The sequence below is a fragment of the Peromyscus maniculatus genome, chromosome 3 (assembly GCF_049852395.1).
Source record: "Peromyscus maniculatus bairdii isolate BWxNUB_F1_BW_parent chromosome 3, HU_Pman_BW_mat_3.1, whole genome shotgun sequence".
NCBI lineage: Eukaryota > Metazoa > Chordata > Mammalia > Rodentia > Cricetidae > Peromyscus > Peromyscus maniculatus.
Genome location: NC_134854.1, coordinates 135,480,895 through 135,506,137, shown reverse-complemented (window position 1 = coordinate 135,506,137; position 25,243 = coordinate 135,480,895). Strand labels below are relative to the sequence as shown.

The 25,243-nt window shown below is 50.3% G+C and overlaps 2 protein-coding genes and 1 long non-coding RNA gene across 14 annotated transcripts in view; 1 reads left to right on the top strand and 2 right to left on the bottom strand.

The window, feature by feature from the left end:
- LOC121828082 (uncharacterized) overlaps positions 1-22,861 on the top strand; it is a 42,227-nt gene extending 19,366 nt beyond the window's left edge. Inside the window, exons 3-7 of one of the 3 annotated variants that reach the window (XR_013050067.1) lie at positions 1,966-2,059; positions 13,450-13,502; positions 19,218-19,293; positions 19,508-21,399; positions 22,414-22,861. This is a non-coding gene — a long non-coding RNA (uncharacterized LOC121828082). Of the gene's footprint in view, positions 1-1,965; positions 2,060-13,449; positions 13,503-19,217; positions 21,400-22,413 lie in introns of all 3 variants that reach the window. The other 2 variants (XR_013050066.1, XR_013050065.1) reach the window with 2 other exon arrangements.
- Positions 2,024-23,233, bottom strand: Cpne9 (copine family member 9). 2 transcript variants are annotated; one of them, XM_076567577.1, is made up of 20 exons: positions 22,992-23,233; positions 22,431-22,471; positions 22,276-22,322; positions 22,083-22,186; positions 21,573-21,609; positions 21,071-21,147; positions 16,486-16,549; positions 16,268-16,371; positions 16,031-16,135; positions 14,528-14,569; positions 14,177-14,252; positions 14,039-14,092; positions 13,540-13,601; positions 13,138-13,184; positions 12,067-12,248; positions 11,694-11,821; positions 7,444-7,546; positions 5,926-5,983; positions 5,503-5,576; positions 2,024-2,414 (listed from the first exon to the last, which is right to left on the bottom strand). In XM_076567577.1, the coding sequence occupies exons 1-20, from the start codon at positions 23,057-23,059 to the stop codon at positions 2,229-2,231; spliced, it is 1,659 nt and encodes a 552-aa protein (XP_076423692.1). In that variant the 5' UTR covers positions 23,060-23,233; the 3' UTR covers positions 2,024-2,228. The 2 variants fall into 2 exon arrangements, with proteins under 2 accessions (XP_076423692.1, XP_076423693.1); XM_076567578.1 differs by lacking the exons at positions 22,276-22,322; positions 22,431-22,471; positions 22,992-23,233 and having other exon boundaries at positions 21,381-21,609.
- A 969-nt stretch (positions 23,234-24,202) lies between these two features.
- The window catches only part of Mtmr14 (myotubularin related protein 14), a 45,391-nt gene continuing 44,350 nt past the window's right edge, over positions 24,203-25,243 (bottom strand). For all 9 annotated transcript variants that reach the window (XM_006997898.4, XM_006997897.4, XM_042273803.2 and 6 more), the window contains one exon: positions 24,203-24,781. In XM_006997898.4, coding sequence (XP_006997960.1) covers positions 24,598-24,781 — 184 coding nt within the window. In that variant the 3' untranslated portion in view covers positions 24,203-24,597. The remainder of the gene's footprint in view (positions 24,782-25,243) is intronic.

The window sequence follows — 25,243 nt, the reverse complement described above, 5'->3', positions numbered from 1 at the left end:
CCTGGCCTTGGTCTCTGAGGAAGGCGACGGGGCGGGGCGGGGCGGGAGTGCAGGGAGAGGCGGAGCTGGGGGCAGGGCTCGGAGCCCGAGGGAGGCCGCTGAAGCCGCAGGGGCCGCAGGGGCGGGGCGACCGGGAAGAATAGGCCGGCGGGGGCGGGGCTTGTGGCGGGGAGGCGGAGCCCTCGGAAAGCGGCGCCCAGATGCCCCGAGGGCGGCCGGAAGAGCGGGCCTGAGGGTCCGGAGGAGAAAGGGCGGAGCTTTGGATGAGCTTGGAAGGTGGAGCTGAGTCCCGGATCAAGCCACAACTGGGGAAAGAACCCCCGCAGAGCTGCCGGGAAAGGGCGGGGCTTAGGGAAGCAAGGGGCGGGGCTGCAGGCGTAGTGTAGGACGGAAAGGCAACCCCGCAGAGGAAAGGCGTGGCCCCGACGAGGGAACTGAGTTTGGGGAGGTTCCCGGTGCAGTACGGTGAAGCGGAGGGTTTTAGATTGGCAGCGTTAGACAACATGGTTTCGGGTTGCTGATTTTCCAATCAGCAAAACGGTGTCAAAACACACAGCCCATTGACTATGACTGACACTTTTAGTGTGAACGTGGGAAAGTTGCTGAATTCTTCTTCGGGTTCCTTATTTGTAAACCTGGAGCTCGAAAATTCTGTCAATTCGTGGGGGTTTCAGAGAACTTGGACGTCAGGGGTCATCATTGTTAAGCAGTGTTAACAATTTTGTCGTTGAAGAGTGTGAAAGTCTTCCAAGGTGATAGAGTCCCCGAAAACGTGGTTTTATCTTCATGAAGACTTGGTATTCAGCACCCTAAAGCGCACCTTTTCATACATCACATCCCCTCCCTCAACAAATATCAATAAAACCGGCACTCCAGGAACTTGTTTATTTTTTAAATCGTGGAGTCGGGAGTAAAACCGGGATTTCTATGAAAGAAATGGCTTGGTACAGCGAGTCTCTGTTCCCCGTTATTAAATGGGGATAATATATAGTACCTCTGCCCCGGGGTCATGGTAAGGATTAAAACAGATGAGGTCTAGCAGGGCAGTGGTGGCGCACGCCTTTAATCCCAGCACTCGGGAGGTAGAGCCAGGCGGATCTCTGGGAGTTCGAGGCCAGCCTGGGCTATCAAGTGAGTTCCAGGAAAGGCACAAAGCTACACAGAGAAACCCTGTCTTGAAAAACCAAAAAAAAACAGATGAGGTCTGTAAATCGCCTAACAGTGTCTAATGTATAAGACTCGTATTTGCAAAGAAAATACTAGCTATTATACTCATCCAGAAAATTCAAAATAAGCCAGTAATCTCAGCATTCAAGAGGACTGTGTTAGGATTGCCTGGACTGCTATGAGTTCCAGGTCAGACTGTGCTACAAAGCAAGACTCTATCTAAACAAAACAACCAAAATAAATGAACAGAAGAGTTTATATAGATTTTTTCCCCATCGAACTGAGGACTTTGCACATACAAGGCCAAGAATCTACACTGAGCTTTATCACCCCTACAGCTTTTCTTCCTTTTTCTTTTTTTGAGACAAGGTTTCTTTGTGTAGCTCTGGCTGTCCTGGAACTTGCTCTGTAGACCAGGCTGGCCTCAAACTCAGATTATCTGCCTGCCTCTGTCTGCCTCCTGAGTGCCAGGACTAAAGATGTGCACCATCATCTTTTTTTTTTTTTTTAATTTTTTTAAGATAAGGGCTGAATAAATTGCCTACACTGGCCTTGAACTTGTGATTACAGGCTTGTACCACTAGGATGCACAGTTGTCTTAAAGCCAGCTCTTTTGGGGTGAGGAACCCCTTTGATTTTGAGAATCTGATGAAAGCTATGGGTCTCCTGAGGAAAAAATGTAGAAGCACACACACACATTTTTTAAAGCTATTTGAAATTTTATATAGAAGTGACTGGATCAGTGTGTTAGGGTGAACACTAACCTAGCTGAAGCTATCCTTGCTCCCTCCCCTCCAGGTGAGTCCTCAGGCTCTGGATCCCCTAGTCTCCCTTTCCAACACCCATGACACAGAGATGGAATAAGATCAGCTTTATTATTGGCATGAAGCAGGTAAGTGGTGATCATGCCAGGCCTCTCTGTAGTCAGGGGGCGAAGAGCTTGTCAGCCAGCGCTGACCGACCTAGCTGGCTCTTCTGGTGAGGTCCAGAACTCCAGGTGCCTTTAGCTTCCAGTGGGTGGGCAGGTAAGCAGACTGCTAAGCATTGGATATGGGGAGTCCTCAGGGCTGGTCTGGGGCTGAGGTTGTGCTGGGGTTGGCGGGAGGTGGAGGGCGAGGCTGGATGTCCCTGGTGCGCATGTAGGACAGCAGCTGCTCCGGGATCTCAGCTAGCACATCCTTGGCCAGTCGTGCCATGCTCAGCACCTGGTTCCCCGATCGGTCAACATAATCTCGGAATGGGACAAACTGGGACAGACAAGAAAGGAGTTGAGGGCTCTGGCCAAGGGAGTGGGTGGCACTCAGGTTTCATCTTTGATCTCTAACATCGCTTCCAAGTATCACTATTCTTCTCCCTTAATATTGAACTGTTTTCTACATGTTTTCCCCACCCACTCCCTGCCTCTGCCCCCACTTTCTGTTCACCCTCAACTCATTTTAACTTGGCTTCACACGGCACTGAAATTACTCTTGCTAATGTCATCAACAGCCCTAAGTTAGTGCAGTGGGTAGTAATTTCCAGTCTTCATCTTGCCGAGTATCTCTTTAGCCTTATTACACTTGAATGTCATCTTTCTGAATACATCCCACTTCTTTGTGTGGGGTGCTGGGGATTGAATCCAGGATCTTGTGTATGCAAGGCAAGCTCTCTACCATTGAATCACATCTGCAGCCCAAATCCCACTCCTGACACCACACTCTTTTTCTTCTACTTTTCTGGAAGCTTTACTCCACCTCAGCTCCCATTCCTTTGGGTCATCCTGTGCTCTGAACCCATTCCCTCCCCTCCAGGGTCTCTCTATGTAGCCCTGGCTATCATAGAGTAGTTCTAGCTACTCATTATATAGACTATGCTGGCCTTCAGAGAGATCCACCTGCCTTTGCCTCCTGAGTGCTAGCAAAGAGTGTGTGTGTGGGAAATTGGGAGAGAGGGCAAGTTGTTGGGATTGAAAGGGAAGGAGCAGTTTGCCCGGGAAAGAAGGTTGGTAAAAGGAGGGAGAAGTGAAAAGAAGGAAGAAAAGTGCCCCCTAGAGCCCCATACTTACCTCTCGCCTTGGCTTCTTATCTTATTGTTTTGTTTCAAGATGGGCTCTAACTGTGTTGTGAGCCTCCTAACTAGCTAGGGCTGTGGCCACTGTGCCTAACCCTGGCCCAGAACCACATATGTAGTTGCTAACACTTCTTCATTTGGTTGTCACAGATCCCCCAAGCCCAGTGTTACCAACTGAATATCAGCTCTTCTTGCTCTCTCCCGTCCTCTAGCTTCTCCCTACCCAGTCAGTAGGACATCTCTCACTAGAAAACTGAGACTCATCCTTAAAGTTGCCCCTCAATTCCTTATCACTGTCTTGACAAGTCTTCAAGTCTTGTAGCATGTTCTTAGGTATCTTATTTTGTTCTGTTATTCTTTTGAGATAGCCTACGCTGGACTGGGACTCTCGGTCCTCCTACCTTAGCTCTGAAGACAGGAATTACAGGCGTGCATGCACACACACACCTCCATTCACCGCTCTACTACATTTTTCCCTTTTTTTCAGACAGGGTCTCATATAGGCCCCACACTGGCCTTGAACTCACTGTATAGCAAAATGGCCTTGAACTTTGAAGAAATTATTTATTATTGTTATTATTACTGTATGTATTCAATGTGCGTGTGTGAATGCAGGCATGAGTGTGCCACAGTGCACACGTGGAGGTCAGAGGACATTTAGAGAGGGTTCTCTCCTAACGTGGGATCCCAGGAATCTAATCACATCACCGGGCTTGCTCAGCAAGTACATTTAACCCACCTCACTGGCCTGACATTGGACTTCTTATCCTTCTGCCTCCACCTCCTGAGTGCTGGGATTGCAGGCACATACTTGGTTTAGGCGGTACTGGAGATCAAACCCAGGCCTCATGCACACTAGACAAGTCCTCTACCAACGGAACTGCCTCCCGGCCATGTGACATCGTTTGCATTGGCTGCTTCTGATCATGGCCACTGTTCTGTCTCCACCAGTCCCCAGTCATCCTTGATGCTTGCTAATGGATTCCTGGCTTTTCCATGGCCCTGCCACAGCACACCACAGGGCAGCAGCCAGAGAAGTCCTTTTACTATGTAGCCTGAGCTGGGCATGGTGGTACACATCTGTAATCTTAACACTTAGGAGGCTGAAGCAGTGGGATTGCCATGAACTCTAGGCTCGTAGGAAGGCTACATAGGAAGTTCCTTACATAGTGAGATTCTGTCTAAAAACAAAACAATAAATACATGGATGGATAAATAATTGAGAATGCATTCTAACCTTCAAACCTCAGATATTCACCATGGCAGACAATCTTGCCAGCCTGGCCTGAGCCTCTGGCAGGTCTTACATGCTCCTCCTCTGTCTGTAAAGCTGATATCTTCCTCAGGTTTCAACTGATACCAATATCACAAGCCTTGCCTGACTGGTTGGCTGTCAGCAGCAGCATTTGCTTGTTTGGCTGTCTGTGTAATACTGGTCATCTCCACTAGAGGGCAGGGACTTGGCCCCTGATGAGGTTAAACTCTCCCGTTTTTTACAACTGAATTTAGGTTTCAGTTCTCTGAGAGGGGCAAACAGGTGTCTCTCCCAACAAAGGGCCATTTATCAACAAATTACATTCAGGGCCAAGGGAGAGAACACAAGGTCTACAGTCAGACCCACAATATCTCAAGGACAAGTCCTACAGCCCCTCTTCTGGGTCACGTCTGGATTTGCCCAAGCTTGTACAAATATGCCCAAAGATAAAACCTCAGCCAATTAAAAGTATACTAATGTAACTGATGCATGCTTAAACAATTACGTTTAAGATGACCTCACGGTCCCTGAAACTTCCCTTAGCTGTGTTTAAAAGGAGCCTGCATACTTCTTTCAGGGTCGTTGCCATTTTGTACAGGTGAATGACCTGCATAGGCTGGTATAGTAAATAAACGCTCTTGTTGATTGCATACGTGAATGGTGGCCTTTTGTCAGATGACTCGAGGACCCCAACAGCTCTCCTATACTGTACAACCTGCTTAATCCCCCGCCCCCAATAGAACTGTTCAAAGCCTGGTGTGGTGTTGCAGTACTGTAAACACAGCACTTTGGAGGCTGAGGAAGGAGGATCAGGAGTTCCAGACCAGCCTGTGCTACCTAACAATATCTTGTCTCACAAGTAAAACAACAACAAAAACAAAAACAAAAAAGGAACTTGCTCTGTGAATGAGGAAGGTTTGAAAGAGTGAGGGGGGAAAGGTAGTGACTAGGAAGGGGTAAGGAGAGTGGCTGCTAGGAAGCTTTTCCTTCCCCTTACTCTAACTCTTGGCTTTCACTACTCTCAGGGCTACCTGAACGATGTCCCGCTCCGCATAGCGTCCCCTGGAGGACACACGAACATCATCACCGTCCAGTTCTTCCATTGCTGCAGAATAGACAGACAGGCATCATTGGATGGCTCTCTCAACTCCAGCACATTCTGTCCCTCCCCCATTAGAGTCCTTCAGAGTCCTCATGAGAAGACCTGATGCTTGCATTCCACAGTGGTGTGGGGTTTTTACTGTTATCCTTACTATGCCTTCCTTCCTGCATGCCCCCTTCTGGGAAGGCAGAGGAAAGTGTTAACTTCATCAACCACGGTTATGGAGAGGAAACATGTTTGACTTCACCAAGGTGCCAGTCTGTCTTGTCTGTGAGGAGGGCCTGAGTGCCTAGATCCCTCCTGTTCTCTCCAGTTCCTAGTCCCACTCACAGACACACACCATCCTACTCACCCTCAAACATGGCAGGTCCGACACCAACAATAATGATAGACATGGGCAGTGAGGAGGCCTGTGGGGGAGGAATGGCTGAGTAAGCAGCTGTAACAGGGCAGTGACCGGGGGCGGTGTCAGTGTGTGTCACACGCTCCCGTGAGCACAGATACTGCTACTTTTTGTTCCAGAATGTCTCTGAATGCATAACAGGTGCCTTCTGATGGAACATACAGCCAGTTGATTTATATCCATTATCTTGTTTGTTTGTTTGTTTGTTTGAGACAAAAATCTCACTCTGTAGCTCAGGCAGACCTTGAATATTTCCAGTATCATTTAAAAAAGGTTTTCCTGCTAGACATGGTGACATTCATCTATGATCTTAATACTCATGAGGCAGGGGGACCACCACAAGTTCCAGACTAGCATGGATTAAATAATGAATAAATAATGAATTCTAGGCCAGTCTGAGCTACAATGTAAGACCCCATCTTCAAAAGAAAAACAAAACCAAACAAAAAACCCAAGAAACCCTAATGACAGCAAAATAGCCATATCAGGCATGGTGTACCACGCCTGTTCTCCAAGATTCGGGAGACAGAGGCAGGAGGGTCAAGGTGATTTTGAGAGCAGCCTGGTCTATATCACTAGTTCCAGGCCAGCTAGAGCTACATAGTTAGACCTTGACTCACAAACAACCACCACCACCACCAAAACCAAAATCCCCTCTAAATCCGATGAACCAACAAACAAAAATAGCAAGGCATGGTGGCTCACACCTACAGCCCCAGTACTTGGGAAACTGAGGCAGGAAGATTCAGGCCAGTGTAGGCTATATGGGGGTCCAGGTCTATTTAGTAAGACCCTGTCACAAAACAAAACAATAATAAAATTAAAAAGAAATAAAAAATGAAAGGGGCTTCCCCCTGGGACAAATGGCAGGCATGCTTCCTGCTGATTATAAAAGACTAGCATTTCTTGCCGGGTGTTGGTGGTGCACGCCTTTAATCCCAGCACTCGGGAGGCAGAGCCAGGCGGATCTCTGTGAGTTCGAGGCCAGCCTGGACTACCAAGTGAGTCCCAGGAAAGGCACAAAGCTACACAGAGAAACCCTGTCTCGAAAAACCAAAAAAAAAAAAAAAAAAAAGACTAGCATTTCTTGCCAGGCAGTGGTGGTGCACACCTTTAATCCCAGCACTTGGGAGGCAGAGGTAGGTGGATCTCTGTGAGTTTGAGGCAAGCCTGGTCTGCAAAGCAAGTTCCAGGACAGCTAGGACTGTTTCACAGAGAAACTCTGTCTCAAAAAAAAAAAAAAAGACTAGCATTTCTTAAGTTCAGTTTTCCTTAGTGGGTTCATCTGGCATCATGCAGGGACCTAGAGAGTCAAAAGCAAGTGTTGTTTGTGCCCCAGCCAGTAGGCATCTCTGAAACTGGCAGGTGAAGCTGTTAGGATACACACGGAATAAACACCTCAGCACTTTCACTGGATGGACAGTGACCCCACCACCACCACCACCAGGCCTTCCTCCTCAGACTCACACTGACAATGGCCTCTTTGGTCTGTGTCATGTCGGAGATGACGCCATCAGTGATAATGAGCAGAACGTAGTACTGGGAACCATCTGAGATCTTGGCTGCAGCCCTACATGAAAGACCAAGATCTGTATGCAGTGGCCACCAGAGATTCCATGGCCACATTTCAGACCCTGTTTCTGTAGCCACCATATGAGTAGCAGCCACCATACGGGCTTCTGGATCCCACACTCTTGGGCAGACCTGACTGCCCTTGCCTGCCATCTCTCCGTTCTCTATATGATTTTCAGATAGGGTCTCACTCTTTGTAGCTGAAGCAGACACTGACTGACCCACCTGCCTGCTTCCACCTCTCAGGGGCTGGATCACAGTAATGATCCTCCAAGTGGATCAGCACCCCTTTCCTCTCATCATCAATGTTTGAAGTCAGAAGTTTTCCCTCAGAAAAGGACTTCAGGCATCCCTCAGTCTACCCACTTACTTTACCTGGCCTCCCAACCTCAGCCTCACATCCTAAGTGGACTGGAAACAGCTGATCTGTGCTGCCCAGTACATTGGCCCTAGCCACATGTGAATGTGAAGATTTAAACCAACTGAGTTAAACTAAATGAAAAATTGCATTCATTAGTCACTCTAGTTACCTTTAAGGGCTCCCTCTCTGCTGAATACCATATTGGCAAGCATAATTGTAGTCCACTTCTATCAGTGTGGGGTATTTTCTTAGTGCTGGTAGCTTACTCTGGTCTCAGGAGATTGAGAAAGGCGTGGTGACAGGGAAGAGTTAGATGGTCCGGCATGGTGTGCTGAGGTCCAGAGTCGGGGTGGGTGAGAAAGCCCTGTGCGCTCCTGCATTCTGACCCATCCTCATCAGAAGCCTGGCCCGGTGCTATCCTTTATCACTCGCTCATTTCACAGATAGTCACTGTAACCTGCGTTGTGTGCTCCCAGATCTTGGTGCTGAGCATGCACTCAGGAAGGATTTTGCTTGCTGTATATATTTTTTTGTTTGTTTTTTGGTATTGTTGTTTGAGACAGGGTCTCACCAGGTAGCCCCATCTGGCCTGAAACTCAATTTGTAGACCAGACTGTCCTTGAACTCACAGAGATCCGCCTGCCTCTAAAGGCTCAGACCATCACATGCCTCACCCAGCTCATCCTATTTTTAAAACGAGGAAACCAAAGTTCAGAAACACTGAGCAGAGTCCCCCGGGGCAAAGAAGCCGGTGTCCCTCATGTCTGCCCTGGCCTGCTCCTGCACACTGTGCCACGTGCCTCACCTGACCCTGGTACATCTAGGCACCCAGCATCTCCCAACCTTGTCGCTCGGTGCCTCTGTGCTTTCATGTGCTATCAGCACTGCCAGGCTTACTCGCGCCGCTCCTGATGAAGGCTGGCTCGTCCTGTGGTCCCAGCTGAGCAGCCCTCCAGGGTAACCTGTACTCCTACCCTGTAGGGTGCGGCCCCGGTCACTGAGATGGGTGTTCTGCTTCCCCAAGAGGTGCCTCATACCCTGAGGGTACTGAGGGGACCCAAGGGTGAATTGTCCTGGGTGGGGATGAAGCCGGGGGATGAAGTGCACTCAAAGCTCCTTGTTTAAAAACATAATTAGAGCAAACCCAGACACAATGGGGGAAGAATAGAAAGTGTGCGTGCGTTCGTAAGATGAAACACTAGACTTCAAAGTCCCACACAGTCTGACTGCTTTCAACTGTGCCCTCTATCTCCCCCTAACACCTCCAGGGAATGCAGTGTCTTACTTTTGCCACCAGGCAACTTGCTAGAAATTTCTGGGGAGCTTTGGCCTACAGAAGTGATGATTTATTTATATTTCTGTCTCCTGCACCAAGGCGGGAGCTCCCGAGGGCAAGGACTAAATCCGATTCATCTGTGAGTCCCCAGTGCCCCAGCAGAGAACTGAGCACACAGCGGCTGCCCTTTGAATAGTGATGATGATAATAATGGGAACAGTAATAACTACTGTTACAGCGCTTACCAAGGGCAAGCCCTCTTGTGAGTGCTTGACGTATGCTAACGAGTTCTCATAACAACCCTGCAATGTAAATATTCTTAGCATTCCCATTCTCATTTTACAGAGTGGTAAGAGAACTGACCAAAGCCACAAAGCCAGCATATGACACTGTATGACCAATGTATTGGGGCGAATAGTTCAGCTGGTAGCTTGCCTAGGACACACCCGGCGGGGTTTGATCCCCAGCACCACATAAATTGAGTATAGTGGCCCACACCTGTAATTCCAACACTGGGAAGGTAGGGAAGCAGAGGCAGGGGGATCAGAAGGTCTGTATTATCTTTGGCTACAGTGAGTTGAAGGCCAGCCTGGGATACATGAGATTCTGTCTCAGAGAGAGAGAGAGGGAGAGGGAGAGGGAGAGAGGGGGGGGGGGAGGGGAGGGGGAGGGGAGGGGGAGGGGGAGGGGGAGGGAGAGGGAGAGCTAATGTATTAACTCTACTCCAGAATCTGCACTTTTGATAGAATTACCCTTAAATGAATGTTTACTAAATAAATGAGTGAATGAATCAGTGTAGTTGCCCAAGATAATCTCCAAGAAGTCTGTTTAATAACAATAACAAAAATGATCAGATTTCAAAATTAGTGATAAAAATTGTTTGTGAAATATTATATGTGATCTGATTGTAACATGTTCCATCTTTTCCTTTTCCTTTGTTTATTGTTTTGAGAGAAGGTTTCACTATGTAGTCCTAGCTAGCCTGGAATTCACTATGTGGACCAAGCTGACTTCAAACTCAGATCCCCCTGCCTCTGCCTCTGGAGTTCTGGGATTAAAGGTGTGCGACACCACTGGCTGGTGAAGCTGGGTTCTCGTTGCTCATGTTTATTCTGAAATTTTGCATAGTTTTCAACATATCACCTTTGGTGTGCCTTCTATGGATCAGATTCTATGCTGTTACCTCTGAAATCATTATCTAGTAATTTTTCTTTTTTCTTTTTTTTTGCTATCTAACCTCACAATAACTCTGCAAGTAAGTTAATATCACTGGGCATGATGTCGCATTCCTGTCCTGGCAGCACTTGGAAGGCTGAAGAAGGTGGATCACTGGGACTGTATTTGGGGATAGAGACCAGCCTTGGCTACATAGTGAGATCTTGTCTCAAACACAGACAGACAAAAAGAAGGAAGAGAGCCAGGCAATGGTGGTACATCCTTTTAACCCTAGCACTCAGAAGGCAGAGGCAGGAGGATCTCTGTGAGTTCCAGGCCAGTCTGGTCTACAGAGTGAGTTTCAGGACAACCAGGACCACATACTGAGACCCTGTCTCAAAACAACAACAACAACCCCCAAATACAAACAAACAAACAAACAAAAAAAGAGTCTGTGGTGGTTTGAATAAGAATGGCCCCCATAGGCTTATATATTTGGATGTTTAGACATCAGGGAGTGGCACTATTTGAGAAGGATTTGAAGGATTAGGAGGTGTGGCCTTGTTGGAGGAAGTGTGTCACTGGGGATAGGCTTAGAGGCTTTAAGAGCCCATGCCAGGACAAGCATGTCTCTGTGTCTATGGATTAGGATGTAGAGTTCTCAGCTACTCCTCCAGTACCATGTCCACCTGCATGCCGCCATGCTCCCTGCCGTGATGATAATGGACAACCTCTGAAACTGAAAGCCAGCCATCAGGGAAATGCTTCCTTTTATAAGCGTTTCCTTGGATACAGTGTCTCTTCACAGCAATAGAACAGTCACTGAGACAGAGGCTAGGCTAGCTGGCATGGTAGTGTCACACCTGTAATTCCAGCACTTAGGAGGTGGAGGCAGGAGGATCGGGATTTCAAGGGCAGCCTTGCCAACATAGCAAGTTCCAGGACAGCCTGGCTTACATGTGACCCTTTTTTAGAAAAGAAAAGAAAAAGAAAAACAAAGCTAGTGACTTAAGGTCACCTTGCTAGTGCCAGGCCCACACCCATGTCTAGTTGCAAAGCTGGTGCCTTCATTGTCCCACAGACTCTTCTCTCTCTTAGGCAAAGTCAAGGCCATCAAAGCCACCTTGTGGTCTGGGATATGGCTCCCAGGCCACAGCTGATGTTTCTTGACCCTCTTTCTAAGCACAGGCAGAGTACCATCTTGGTACCTGATCCTGGAGCACTGTACACTGAACACTTATCACAGGTACACTGGACATGTCCCCTTCTCTCCAAAGTCCAAGCTCATTCAGAGTAGGTCTGCCTGTGTCTGGGCCCAGTCATTTGCCCTCTCACTGCCGCCCAGTCCCTTACCTGGCCACCTGGTTGATGACAGGAGCGAAGTAGGTGGGCCCATAGAGCTGCACTGTGCGCAGACTCTGGAAGTAACTCTCCAGCACGCCCTCAATGCCTGCACAGTTGGGGTCCTCATCATTGTTGTTCTGCCAAAAGAGGAGGTGCAGCCAAGCTAAGACCACACAGTGGACACCCAGGAGCGCTCTGATCCCAGCTCACTCCCACCCCTAGACCCTTTCACGCTCTTCTCCAAACTGCCCACCCTCCACCCTGACCCTGTGGGTCACTGTCTCACAGCTCCTTCTCGGCTCTTCTTGTCCTTCACAAAGCATTAGCAGAAGTGACCCCTCAACTGAGGGGCACTGCGTGTCGGCTCTGGCCCATACTGTACCAGGGGGAACTGGTGAGAGATCCGCCCCTCTGGGGGCAGCTTGGCCCCAAAGCCATAGGCGGGGAAGAGCTTGTCACTGTCGTAGTCCTGAATGATCTCTCCCACCGCCTTGAGGGCCATGGCGTAGGCGCTGAGCTGGTAGGGACTCATGTAGTGCAGTGAGGTGGGCTGTAGGGGGTTTCCTGGGGAGACACAGGAGCGTGGGTCTCAGAGTCACCTGCTTCTCCTTGTGTGCATCCACCCCCCAGTCCATTTACCCGCCTCTACCCTGGACTCCTCACCCATCTGTTCATATGCCTTCTTGAAACTCTCCCTTACTTCTCTGTCTTATACACTGTATTACGTGGTCACCTGTCTGCCCACACATCCTCCAACCCATCTGCCAGGTGGCAAATGCAGTTTTCAACCTACGTATTCATTCCTATCCATCTACTTTGGTATCATCTTGTCTGCCTGTCTATCCATGCAGCCAGCCCCCTGATTACCTGTCATTTCTCTTCCTTGTTATCTTTATAATATCCCATTTATTCAGCCATCCCTGTCCATTCCCTTCTCATATGGATCCACTCCCCTGCCTGATTCTCCTAGCTAATGTACCTACCTACCTGTTGCTTCCTCATCTAAAAACAGTTGTGTGCCTGTACATACACATACATGCCCCTTAGTGCATTCACTCACCCATCCTTCTCCCCATGATTTATCCATTATTTATTGATTCATCATTTACTACCTATTAATGTATCCCTGTAAGTACCCACCCACCAGTCCGTTTATCCTCTCCTGATAACCCCATTTTCTCCCACCTTGTCCATCTCCTCCTCACTGGCCAATTGAGCAATCTGGCTTTTCCACCTTATCTGACTGGATCCCCATCACATGCCTGTGTCCTCTGTCCACCTTTGCAGCCAGCACTTTCCCTTCATGACTCCTGTCCAAGTGCCATCCTGGCTTGGCTTTACCTAAGCATAGATTGCTTGGGTAGTTAAAGTCTTCTCCCAGGTAGCAATCTAGGCCAAGCTTTAAAGAATCCCTTCTACTCTGCTCATTCCCACAACCTCAGCCATGTCTCACCGTTGGAAGCAGTGAAGTCAATAGCTACCGTGAAGTTCAGCTGTGTCCTAGTGGAGAAGTAGATGGGTTGATTAGTGAGGGTCCAATATCAATGACATCAGTATTTCCCAGACATAGACTCATGTTAAACTGCAGACCGTAATCCAGGCAGTCTGGGTGGAACCCAAGTACCAAGTACTGGTTCTGTTGCCGGCCCATGGGTCACACTTTGGCAGTAGAATTAAATGATTATTCTCATGATTAGGGTATTGTGTGTAGTTTAATGTCACTCTATGGTCCTGAAATAATAACTAAAATATCTATTTTACATAGGAGAAAAGTGAAATTCAGAGAAGCGAAGTTCACTGGGCCCTGACCATTCCCAGGTGAGAAAACTCATTGCTGGCTTGGCCCATGACTCACCCTCCCTTGATGTAATCCACGAAAGTGAATTCCGAGTCCACCGAGAAGGAAAGGAGCGTCACCTGGGGACACAAGAGGCAGCCCTGGCACTTTTGCAAGCACAGCTGAGGTGGCAGAGGAGGAGAACCGAGTGGAGCTTTGGAGAAAAGTGCATGATGGGACATGCATGTTTCCGCTCCTTCCCAGCTTCTCCCACCCTGCTCAGTCTCTGTAAGAATAAGGAGAGAAGCTGTCAGGTGCATCCTGGGATTTCCAAAAGCATTTTAAATTTGGAAATGCAACTTAGGGTATTTTTTTTAAATTCTGCAGAAGTGTAACAACAGGAAATTTTCCTGGGTGAGAAAGAACAAAAACAAGAAGTCCAACGGTGTTACCTTCTCCTCAGCATCACTGTCCTAGATAACCTGTGCCCACTGCCTTGTCCTACCCCCACTTCTCATGCCTGTCACCCCTGAGAGACACACAAGGGTCTGGGGAGGCCAGAGTCCAGAATACTTACGGTCCCCGAGTTGGTATATTTCTTCTTCTTGCATTTCTTCCGAGGGTTAAGTACCTAAGTAGAGGATGGTCACAGTGATGGTTACACCCAGCTGCCTAGGACAGAGTGCCTGGCAAAATGGCAGGGCCATGGCCTCACCTCATACACTGTGAACTGATTCTGGGCCTTGCTCAGCTCCCGGTAGCTGGTCGTGAACTCGCCAATGAAGTCGTGGCTGCAATGAGGCCATGGGTGGGTAATTGTGTAGAGCCAGAGCAGAATCCTAGGGCTTTTATTGCCCAGGCTTCCTAACTTGGGCTACAGGGCAGTAGGGCTGGGGCCAGATGGGGAAGGAGGAGGCAGAAGACAGTGACGAGAGAGCTGTCTAGCAGATGAGCTGTGTGGCTGTCATCACCCTCTGGCTCCCAGAGCTGCTTTGAGGTTCTAGTGACTGTACCACATGGTCTAGGAACTGCTCCAGTGAGCACAGGACAAAGCTCGTTCATCTACCTTCCATCCCGGTCCCAGTCATACACGTCGATCTTCACTGTTCTGAAATGCACATGATAAATCCAAACATGGGCTGTGTGTACATGCCAAACCCGAAGAAACCCCAGCCACTCCCCCATCCATCTATAGGTTCTTCTGTCATTGTTCATTTTCAACTGTCCACCCTTTCATTCAGCTCATGCATGTACCTGACTTGTTACAACTGATGTTATAGGAAACCACACACACACACACACACACACACACACACACACACACACACACACTCTCTTACCATTTGAATCTCACTTTATTCCAGGCAGTGTTCTTAGCACTTTTAGACTGTCTCATTTAATGTAACAGATATTCCCTATGAGTACTATTGCTGTGCTTTTGTTACTATGTACCATCCCCTACTCTCCACCTCTAAAATCTAAGCAACTTGGCTAAGATTTTGTAGCCAGTAAGTGACTGAGCTGATATTTAAACCCAGATATTCTGTTTCCAAAGACCTTGACCTACCCTCCCTTCCTTCTTTTGGAACTTCCTTTTCTCCTTCAGGCTGGCCTTAAACTCAAGATCCTTTTGCCTCAACCTCCTGAGTCCTGAGATTACAAACACGTGTCACCACACCTGGATCCAAATACTTTGTCCCCTATCTCATATATCTGTTAAGTTTATCCCATCAAACTATCTGTGTAGCCATCCGTTTACTCATATATATATATATATATATATATATATATATATATATATATATATATATATATATACACACACACATACACACACACATATATACACACACACATATATATATATATACATATATATGCCAATACAATTCCCTATTAACCTATCCTTTTATTCACCTATCAAATTATACAGCCCATCATTCACTAACTCTACTACATACAAGCACCCATCTTATCTGTTCACCTACTCAATTAAATACCCAACCATATTAACTTCTGTCCATTCATTTACACAACCATCCATTCAGGTGCCCTTCAGTCCTCCCACTCCACCCACCCCCTCATGAGTTCCTTTGGGTCAGCCGCCTACTTTACACACATCCATCACCTGATTCATCCAATCCACTAACCATCTATTCATCCATCTATGATTCATCTGTCTGGCCATCAATCCACTTGTCATTCTACCTGTCCTTTTTCTAGTCTACTTGATTTTTCATTCAAGTATCTGCCTCTCTCCCGTCATTCATCAACTCGTACATCCTCATCTATCACATCTCCATTTGTTAATTATCCATCTTCTTTCTCTCCATCTGCTGACATACCCACCAGTCTCCTTTTCCATGCTTACATCAGTTTCTCCACGCTCACTCAACCATCCCCAGTTTACGCACCCATCTGACCATCTATCCTTGTATCTGCTCACTCATTGTTCGCCTGCTCTTTCATCTATGATCCTCATTCTGGGGCTCAGGGACCTCATCTTTGTTCAGAGGGAGCCTCACTCACGTCCCGGTCCCCTGAGAGTGCAGCTGGTGTTGACCCTGACCTGTCATAGTCTCCGTTGCACAGTGCCCGCACAGGGATGCTGAAGGGCTGCCACACGGGGTTCAGTGTGTTCTTCACAACCTCTGTCTTGTGGCAGATGGTGAACCTGGAGGGAGGCAGGAAACTGGGAAGTGCCTTGGAGTGGCACTGAGACCACTCCTTATGGAGGTTTCCACGATCCCCCACTCATTAAGCATGAACCACATCCTGGCCCCAGTGCTGTATGGGGGTGACTCACGTGCCGTCCTCATTGCTCCGGTAGAACACAAGGAAAGGATCTGACTTCCCAAAGAAGTCCTTTTTGTCCAGCTTGTTTGCACACAGCTGCATAGTGGCAATGTCCTAAGGATCAAGAGTGGGGCTGGTGAGACCCAACTAGCCCAGAGCCTGCAGTGGGTCCAGTGAGGGAGTCTGGGGAATGGAGGAGTCTGGGTCTAGCATGTGGCCCTCACTGACCCGGCAGTTGCTGAGCTCCTCAGCAGTCAGCAGTATGGTCCCACACTTCTTGCCTGGCACACCCCTGGAAGCAGAAAAGGGCCCTTAGAGAGATGGGGGTGACGGGGGAACAGCAGAGTTGGGTGATCCCTCTGGGTTTGTGTGGGCCAGGGGATTCAGTTTTCCATTTGCTGACAATCCCCTAAGTGTGCCCTTCTTCTATTCTGGCTTTGACTTGGGTGGTGCACTGGTGGGAAGTGGAAACTAGCCTGGGGGTGGCGTCACATTAACACAGTGTGACAAAGGCCTGCAGTGGACTCAGGGTGGAGTCTACTGTTTTCAAGCTGCTTGACCCGGCTTACTTACTTACTTACTCCTCCTTTAGGGTATTATTTCTCTCTATGAAATGGGAATGGCCAGCATCTGTGAAGGGATCTGAACGCGTGTGCCTGGAAGGCACATGATTTGTAAGCCTTGTACATGGGAAGGGTGCACTCTTCAAACAGCCCTGAAAGGCCTGTGCCAGGCCAAGCAAGGTGCTGGACTGGGAGGGGCCAGCGGGCTCCGCAGATCTGCCAGACTCCACCCTCAGGGAGCTTCTGGGGTGTGGCCTGCCAGACACTACAGACAAGTGGAGTGTGATGGGCGGTTCTGAATGAGAGAGGAATTTCAGTTTACGCCAAGAGGCAAACGCTTGCTTTGCCTTTTGAAGAAGGGAAGGACATACCTGGTGGAAGGAGGGACTCAACAACTCCCTCAGTCATCCTCTGACCTCTACGTGTGTGCTGTGGCACACGTGCGTCTGCCCCCTTACAAATGGAAAAGGAGAGTCCTGGGTTCAAGTCCTGGCTCTAACTTACGATGTGACTTCCCCCCATCTTTGAAGTGAGAGAGCTTAGCGGGCATGGTAGGCCACACCTAAGTACAGTAGTCAGGAAGCCAGAGGGGGTCTTAGAGGTTTGAGGCCAACTTGGTCTACAAAGCAAGTTTTAGGCCAGCCAGAGCTACATTAAAAACCTCATCTCAAGGCTGGAGAGATGACTCAGCAGTTAAGAGCATTGGCTGCTCTCCCAGAGGACCCAGGTTCAGTTCCCAGCACCCACGTGGTGGCTCACAACTGTCTATGATTCCAGTTCCAGGGGATCTGACACCCTCATACCAATGCACATGAAATAAAAACAAAAACAAATAAACAAACAAAAAACCAAAAAACCTGTTTCATAAATAATAATAATAATAATAATAATGTGGTGATGCATGCCTGCAATCTTAGCATTTGGGAGGCCGAGGCAGAAAGATAAGAGATTAAGGCCAGGCTCCTGTATATAGAAAGTTCAAGGTCAACCTGGATTACTAGAGAAACAAACAAACAAATAAAATAAAACGAACTGTTTCAGCTGGGCGTGGTGGTGTATGACTTTAATCCTAGCACTGGGAGGCAGAACCAGGTGGATCTGTGAGTTCAAGGCCAGCCTGGTCTACAGAGTGAGTTGCAGGACAACAGGACAGTTACACAGAGAAACCTGGTCTCAAACAACAACAAAAATTAAGAATAATAAATAAGTAAAAGAAATGCTTTTTAAGTCCCTCCCTTTTTTTTTGTTTTTTTGAGACAGGGTTTCCCTGGCCATCCTGGAAATCACTCTGTAGATCCAGGCTAGCCTCAAACTCAGCAATCCACCTGCCTCTGCCCCCTGAATGCTGGAATTAAAGGCGTGGGCCACCACCTCCCAGCTACCTTTTTTAGTTCCTTCAAATCCTGACCCTGCAAGCTAACGGGAGGGTGTGTACTGCGGCGGGCGGCCGGGGCTGCTGCCAGCACAGTGAAGCATCCCGCTGTTGACCCACTGCCTCCCTTTCTCTCCTTGTTCCCCGTGCCCTCTTCACCCAGGGTGAACTGCACCCTTTCCCGACTCCTTTGCATCGCTGCTCTCACTCACGTTACCGTACTCATGTGCAGACCCCCAGCCCTGCTTAAACCCAAGCTACCTAACCCTTCCTGCACACACAGAGAGCATGGCCACACAATCTAGCTGACCAGTCTCCATTTCAGACACGTGGCCGCAAACCTCAGGTTCTTCCTGACCACTGCCCAGCAACCCTACGGAGCACTCATGGCCTCTCTCTCCGGTTCTGCTACCCAGACGAGTGGCTCCTCTCTCCTCAAAGCATCAGAGTCTCCTCCCATCCTCTCCCAGCCCGTGACCTGGTTTCCCACTTGCTGACAGAACTGAAGCAACCAGAAGAGATGGTCCACCCACCGCCATGCTACCCTGCCGCCAGCATCTTCACCCACATGGCTGAGCCTTCCTACAGCTGCTATAAATGAGCTGTCACGTGACTCTTTACCCCTCTGCTAGCTACTACCCGCTCTCGGTCTTGTCTGCACAAGGACATCACACCAGAAATGCTCCCCCCTTTTTTTCTTTGAGATTCTTTATAGCTAAGGATTGCTTGGAACTCACAATGTAGCCTAGGATGGCCTCAAACTCACGGCAGTCCTGTTTTGAGTGCTAGGATTGTAAGCCTGAGTTACCACACCTGCCTGGTTTCCCCTTCCGTGTATTCCATCAGCATCTCAGTCTCTACTGGCTCAGCCACATCAAATTACAAATGTGGTATGATTTTTCTCATGTTGGAAAATTATAAACCTATATATTGATACAAAGATGCCACCAGCAAACCCATTACTCTGTATGCTAATTTAAAAACACAATTTTAAATATTATAAATCTCTTCTTTTCTCTTGAAAGGTTCTCATGATGTAGCCCAGGTTGACCTTGAACTCCAAAACCTGCCTCAGCTTCCCAAGTGTGCTGGGATTACTAGGTGAGTATTATTTTACAGTGTGTGTGTGTGTGTGTGTGTGTGTGTGTGTGTGTGTGTGTGTGTGTGACTTGTGGGATTTGGTTTCTCCTTCTATCATGTAGGTCATCAGGCACGGTGGCAAACGCTTTTATCCGCTGAGCCATGTCACCAGCCCTGGAAACCTATTCCTGACCCCAGGTCTGCCACATACACGTCTCCTTTTCTTCCTTTGCAGCAAAAACTCCTTGAAATTTCTCTGGCCCCTATGTCCCTTTCCCACCTTCTCCTAAACCTCTCTAGCCTGCACCTCTTCCTGTCAGAGCCAGCAGTGATATAAAGGTAATTTCTAATTCTCATTTCATTTGAGGTGAGCTGCAGCTGCATTAGGGGTGGCTGGTCCCCTCTCCTCTCCTTCCCCCTCTTCCTTCGTTTTATGGTGTTGGGATCAAACCCAGGGCCACGTATATAGTAAGGTTACAGTCTACCACCAAGCTACACTCCAGTACCTTTCTTCAAAAGAAAAGGTTTTCCCCCTTGCAATGTGAGGGTGGGGGAATCTGATCTTAAACTTGGAATCTAATAGAACACATGAATCCATGCTGAATTCCCTCCCTCCAAACTGGCTCATATTTTCTCTCTGCCTCTGTCTCATTCTCTCTGACAAGGTTTCACTCTGTAGCACAGGCTGGCCTGCAGCTCACTATGTTACCTAGGCAGGTCTCCAACTTGTGGCAACCTGCCTGCCTCAGCCTCCTGTGTGCTGGGATTACAGGGGTGGGCCACCCTGCCTGGCAGCATGCTCATTATAAAACCCAAACCCAAAACCGTATCATTTCAGTTGGTAGCACAATTTCATCTTTCCTGCTGCTCAGGCAGGATGAAGGCCCTGGCCTCTTTTCAGTTGCCTCTTTCCTTGCCCACCTGTGTTTAATGGGGTTAGGATCTGTTGGCTTCCCCTTCAGAGTACATCCAGAATGTGACCAGCTCCCCATCCACTGATGCATCCTCCCTGGATTACAACGACTGCTTTCCGATTGCCATCTGCTTCTGTCTTTGTCCACACGGGGCTTATTCTTTTTGTTCTTTTCTTTTCTTTTCTTTTCTTTTTTTTTTTTTTTGAGCCAGGGTTTATTCTTAACCCAGTGGTCACCATAGTCAGACCGTGGCACCCCTCATGATCTGGGAACTCTTAATCTCTGCCTCCTGGCCTGTCCCTCTCTCACGATGCTTTGCTGTGATGTGGGTTGATTAGGGTTGTTTCCTCTGCAAAGCTCACGCTTCCCCTTCCGGTACTGCTGCAGGGTGACTGCCTTCCAGTTGACCAAATGATTGAAAACCTCTCTCCCACCTGCCCTTTCTTTGACTCCTCCCTCCGATATCACTTACTATTTCTACTGTCTGTTTTGCACTAATTTCCACCTCCTCCCTCCAACTAGCTTGGCTCACTTGTAATTTTAGCCCATTAAACAGTGGGTGACAGAGGCAGGTTCAGTACAGTGGGTATAGTGGCAAGACCTGAGGATGTGACCTTATTCCAGGAAGCTTCCCGTTGGAGTGGGGCTTGGGAGAAAGCCTTCAAGACTGAATCAGACTTGGAAAAAGAAGGGAGAGGAGACAGGTCCAGCCTGAGATAGACTTGCACAGAGATCAGACTTTCTACAGCAGTAAGGGAGCTAGGCAAAGGTCCTCTTGGGACACCTCTGCAGGCCCCACAGATACTCTGCCAGCATCCTGCCGGGAGGGGGAACTCAGAGAGACCCTCCCCACCCCGCCCCGGACCCTTTCCCCTTCAGCTCACGTAAGAGGTCGTTCCACACGGCTGCCCTGGCCTCCAATCACCTCTCCTAGGGCCAGGAACGCTTGTCCCAGGAAATCCTGTGCCAAGACAGGGAGTCAGCCAGACGGGGAGGGGCCCTGAGTCCCAGGCCCACCCGCCGCCGCCACCACCGCTGCTGCTGCTGCTGCTGCTGCTGCTGCTGCTCTTGACCAAGATAACTCCAAAGTGCAGGTGACAGAGGGCCATTGCCAGAGCCACAGCCCCACGTGTTCTCTGCTTCTTGATGATCTCCCAACCAAATTCTTCCCGGTGCAGCCCACAGCATCCTCACCTTCTGCAGGTCCCAGGAGGTAGGCAGAGAAGGAAGAACCACAGTGAATAAGGCTGGAGCAGACCAAGGGAGGGTGGGGATTGGTGGGAGGCCAGAGGGGCCAGAACCTAAGAAGGGCTGGTGGGCAGGTGGGGAGTGTTCAGGTTAGCCTCTCTCTGTGCCCAGGCAACCTGCCAGCCGCTGCTGGCTTACCGGTTTGGAGATGTTGGCTTTGGAGTCCACGTTGTACCTGGGAAAAGAGTGGAACCGGTGTGGGGTGGGGCTGGGTTGGAGGAAGTCGGGAAGAGGTTAGGTTCAGTCTTAGTTAAGATTATAGGTGGAGAACGGGGCAGTAAACCCCCATTCAACCTGGGTCTAGTTTGGGACGTGTGTCATGGTCGAGAGGGTCATGCTTGGGGTGAAGACAAGGTGGAGGCTTGGTGGGGGAGGGGGCCCGAGGCCAAGGTGGAGTTAAATTAGATGGCAGGGTTGTGCATAGAGCCAGGCTCGGGAGGAACTGGACGGATCCTGCCTAAGGCGGAGCCAACCTGGGGGTGGGGGTGGGGTTAAGACCAGAGGGATGCCCTTTGGAGAGGGCCCTGGGCCTGGGGGAGGAGCCAGGTAGGAAGGTAAGGCCTGGGGGGCGGGGCCAGGCAGAATTCCGGGCTGATCCAGGTTGGGGAGGAGGGGCGGTAGACCAAGACAGGATTCTAGGAGCCTCACACATCGAAGCGGAGATTTTGCTTTTCTTCAAAAAAATAGTCGAGGACGAATTTGCGCACGAAGTCTGGGTTCAGTGTGTTGTCAATCACCTCCGTTCGTCCGAACTGGGCGGGGGGACGGAGGATGAGCGCAGGCAGCCGGGCTGGAGGTTCCCCGGAGCGGCCCTGAGCTGGGCTGGGGCTCTGGGACTCACCTCCCGCCACTCCTGGCTGGCCCGGCTCTGCGTGTGGAGCACCACCACTGCGGGTGAGGGCAGGGGAGGGGAGCTCGTCAGGTCGGCCCGCACCCCTCACCGCCCCACCCGCTCCTACACCCCGCGTTCTTCCTCCAGGCCCGGGAGCCGCTTACTGGGGTCCGATTTGGAGAAGGTGTCCAGGTCTAGCAGATTCCTAGAGAAAAGCAACCAACAGATGGACAGAGGGCTAGCTCATTCTGCAGCCCACCACCTTGACACAGTCCTAAACCGGGCACCCGGAAGAGACCTGGGATTCAAATCGTACTCCCTCCCTATTGCTATTCCCAGTGAGTGTTGGGGTCCACACTCCGCATTCGGGACGGTACCAGAAATCTCTGCCAATTGGCTCCATATGTGCTCACACAGTCTCCAAGGACCAAGGAGGCGGCTCGCCCCAGAACTTTGGCCCCTTGTGGCCCAGCTCTTAAGGAATCCCTGCAGCCCACCTTTTGAATTGGTAGGCTTGAGCCCGCTTTTATAGGGTGGGGCTGCCCAGGGAGACACCCCCCCCCCATCCTGCCAGTGATAATGACTCCCGCCTTCAGCCTCGGTTCTCTGTTCCCCGCTTCTGGTGGTCCCCTCTGTGGTCTAGCCCCCTGCCCACCCCGAGCCCGCAGCTGCGTGGGGCTGGGGCATTGCCAGTACTTAAACCCTCCCTAGCGCGGCCCGCTCACCGGCACGACACAGTAATTTCAATCTTGGTGGCCGGGACGCTGCGCTCCGAGGCTCCGCTGAGAGACATGGCTAGTCCAGTGGCCAAAGCCGCGGTGGGCGATGGGGGGCCGCAAGACCCCGGCCGCCTGAGCTAGGGGCGGCGGCGAGGCCGGCCCATGTGCCAAGGCAGCGGTGCTCTCTCCAGCCCTGTGTGCGCTCCGCTGCTCGCGCCCTGACAGTGGCCGCTGGCGGCAGCGGCTCCAGATGGCAGCACAGCCCCGCCCGGCCCTGCGGGCGGCCCCCGCCCCATTGGAGCAGCCTGGAGCTGGTCGGGAACCTCATCCAGACCCCAACTCTGACCTACACTTCCTCTGGAGCCACCACCGGGGCACTGAAAACCTCAGCACTATCCATGGTTCTGAAACATTTGGGGTGGGAGTTGGTAGACTCCGATTCTGAGGGGCTCTCACCATCTGTTCCTTTCCTCTTCCCGGCCCACCTTCGCCTCTGGATATGAGTAACTGTGTGACCTTGAACAAGTTACTCAATATTAGTGGTTAAGGCCCTAATAGCAGCTACTGGGGTATTTTAAACAGGCTTAGTGACCTCTGGGTATCGACACTGATGGCGTGTCAGATCAGGACTCTGGGGACATAGGTCATTGCACAGCACTTGTCATCTACCGTATGCAAAGCCCTGGTTTCTAGCCCCAGTACAGGTGTGAGGGACCAGAGGAATGGTGAACTCTGAAACCCTTGATGCCTTTGAAACTTGACACTCATCAAGCAGATCCTCTCCCCTCCCATGTGTGGCCACTGCTGCCTCCACAGCCCAGAAGTCTGTCCCTCTATTAATTCAGATCTTCCATCCCACGACGTTGTTGCTTCAGAACCTGCTAAAGATGCAAGTCCACACCCTGAGCCAGTGAGGAGCCCCAGAACCTGCCCAGATGAGCAGCAGCTGTCACCAAGCCCACTTAGGCCTGTTGACCCCTACTCCCACCCCAGTCTTATGAATTCATAGGCCACCCTTTATGGCTTGAATTGACTGATGGGGGCTGGGGACTTGGCCTATCACACACAGGCCTTGGTTTCTTTCCCTAGCACAGAAGAACAGAAAGGCAAAGCCAGGGATAGCATTCTGAATCGCAACTCCCCAGTCTCCAACCCTTCCTAAGGTTCTGAGCAGCTCTATGAGGGTCACAACCAGAAGAGATGCCAGACAAGAGCCATTCAAAAAGACCTTGATTTTATTTTGTGATTGGTGAGACTGCCTCACGTTCAGTGCGGGTGACCCTCCTTCCCAGGAAACAAAAACTGCAGAATGGGGTCTTCCATAACATTACGGCCTCCCCGAGGCCCTAGGAAAACCCCAGGCAGTTCTGCGAGTGGACAGGAATCCAAAGACCAGGGTTGGTGGGAGGCAGTGACAGAGTGGTCACCAGCCAGGAGGCTGGAGCTAGAAAATCCCCTCCCCAGGCCTGCTGAGGCCTGGGGCTGCCATGTGCCATGTGAGTAGAGGAGGTGTGAGACGTCCCCCTGCTCTCCAAGTGCCCCTCTGCCAGGCATGGCTTGATTCCACCGAGGGCTCAGGAGACAGCAGCAGGAAACGGCGGTGCTGTCCACTTCACAAGGCGCTGGTGCTCGTGCCGCGGAGCCCCACACCACGGGCGAACTGTTCTAGCAGGCCCCCGATGGCGCCAGAGGGGCTGGGGGTCACTGCCCGGAGCCCCACTGTGCTGCTGTACGCAGCCAAGAAGGCGGAGCGCACCTCCTGCAGCCGCGTCTCCCGGTCAGTCAGGGCTGAGAGTCTGCAGGGAAGGAGAGAGATGAATTTATTACCGGAGGACAGGATCCCACCACCTCACTCCACAGGGCGTAGCCTCACACTGCCAACTGCACAAAGTCAGCATCTAGCTGGTGGCTCAGACTCCATATTCCCCATGTAAGTCGCAGCTCTCAGTCTGTTCCTCCAGTGCAGAGCAACTTCTCTGCGGGGCGAACACCGCTCCTGGTGATGACGGGGAAGGGGAGCTAAGCAGTGGCATATCTGCTTCAACATCCGTTGGCTCCCTCTCCCTCTAGGAACAAGCTGTGGCACAAGCCGTGTGCCTGCCATAAGGAGACTTCCGAGATATGGCGGGGGGCTCAGCTGCTAGCAGGCTATAGCCTTCTCGTGGCTAGGACCACACCCCCGTGGCTGTAAAGAGCTTTGGCCATGGGAAACCCAGCTGCCCTGAAGAGACCAGAATCTCCCAGTGCAAAGCCGGGGC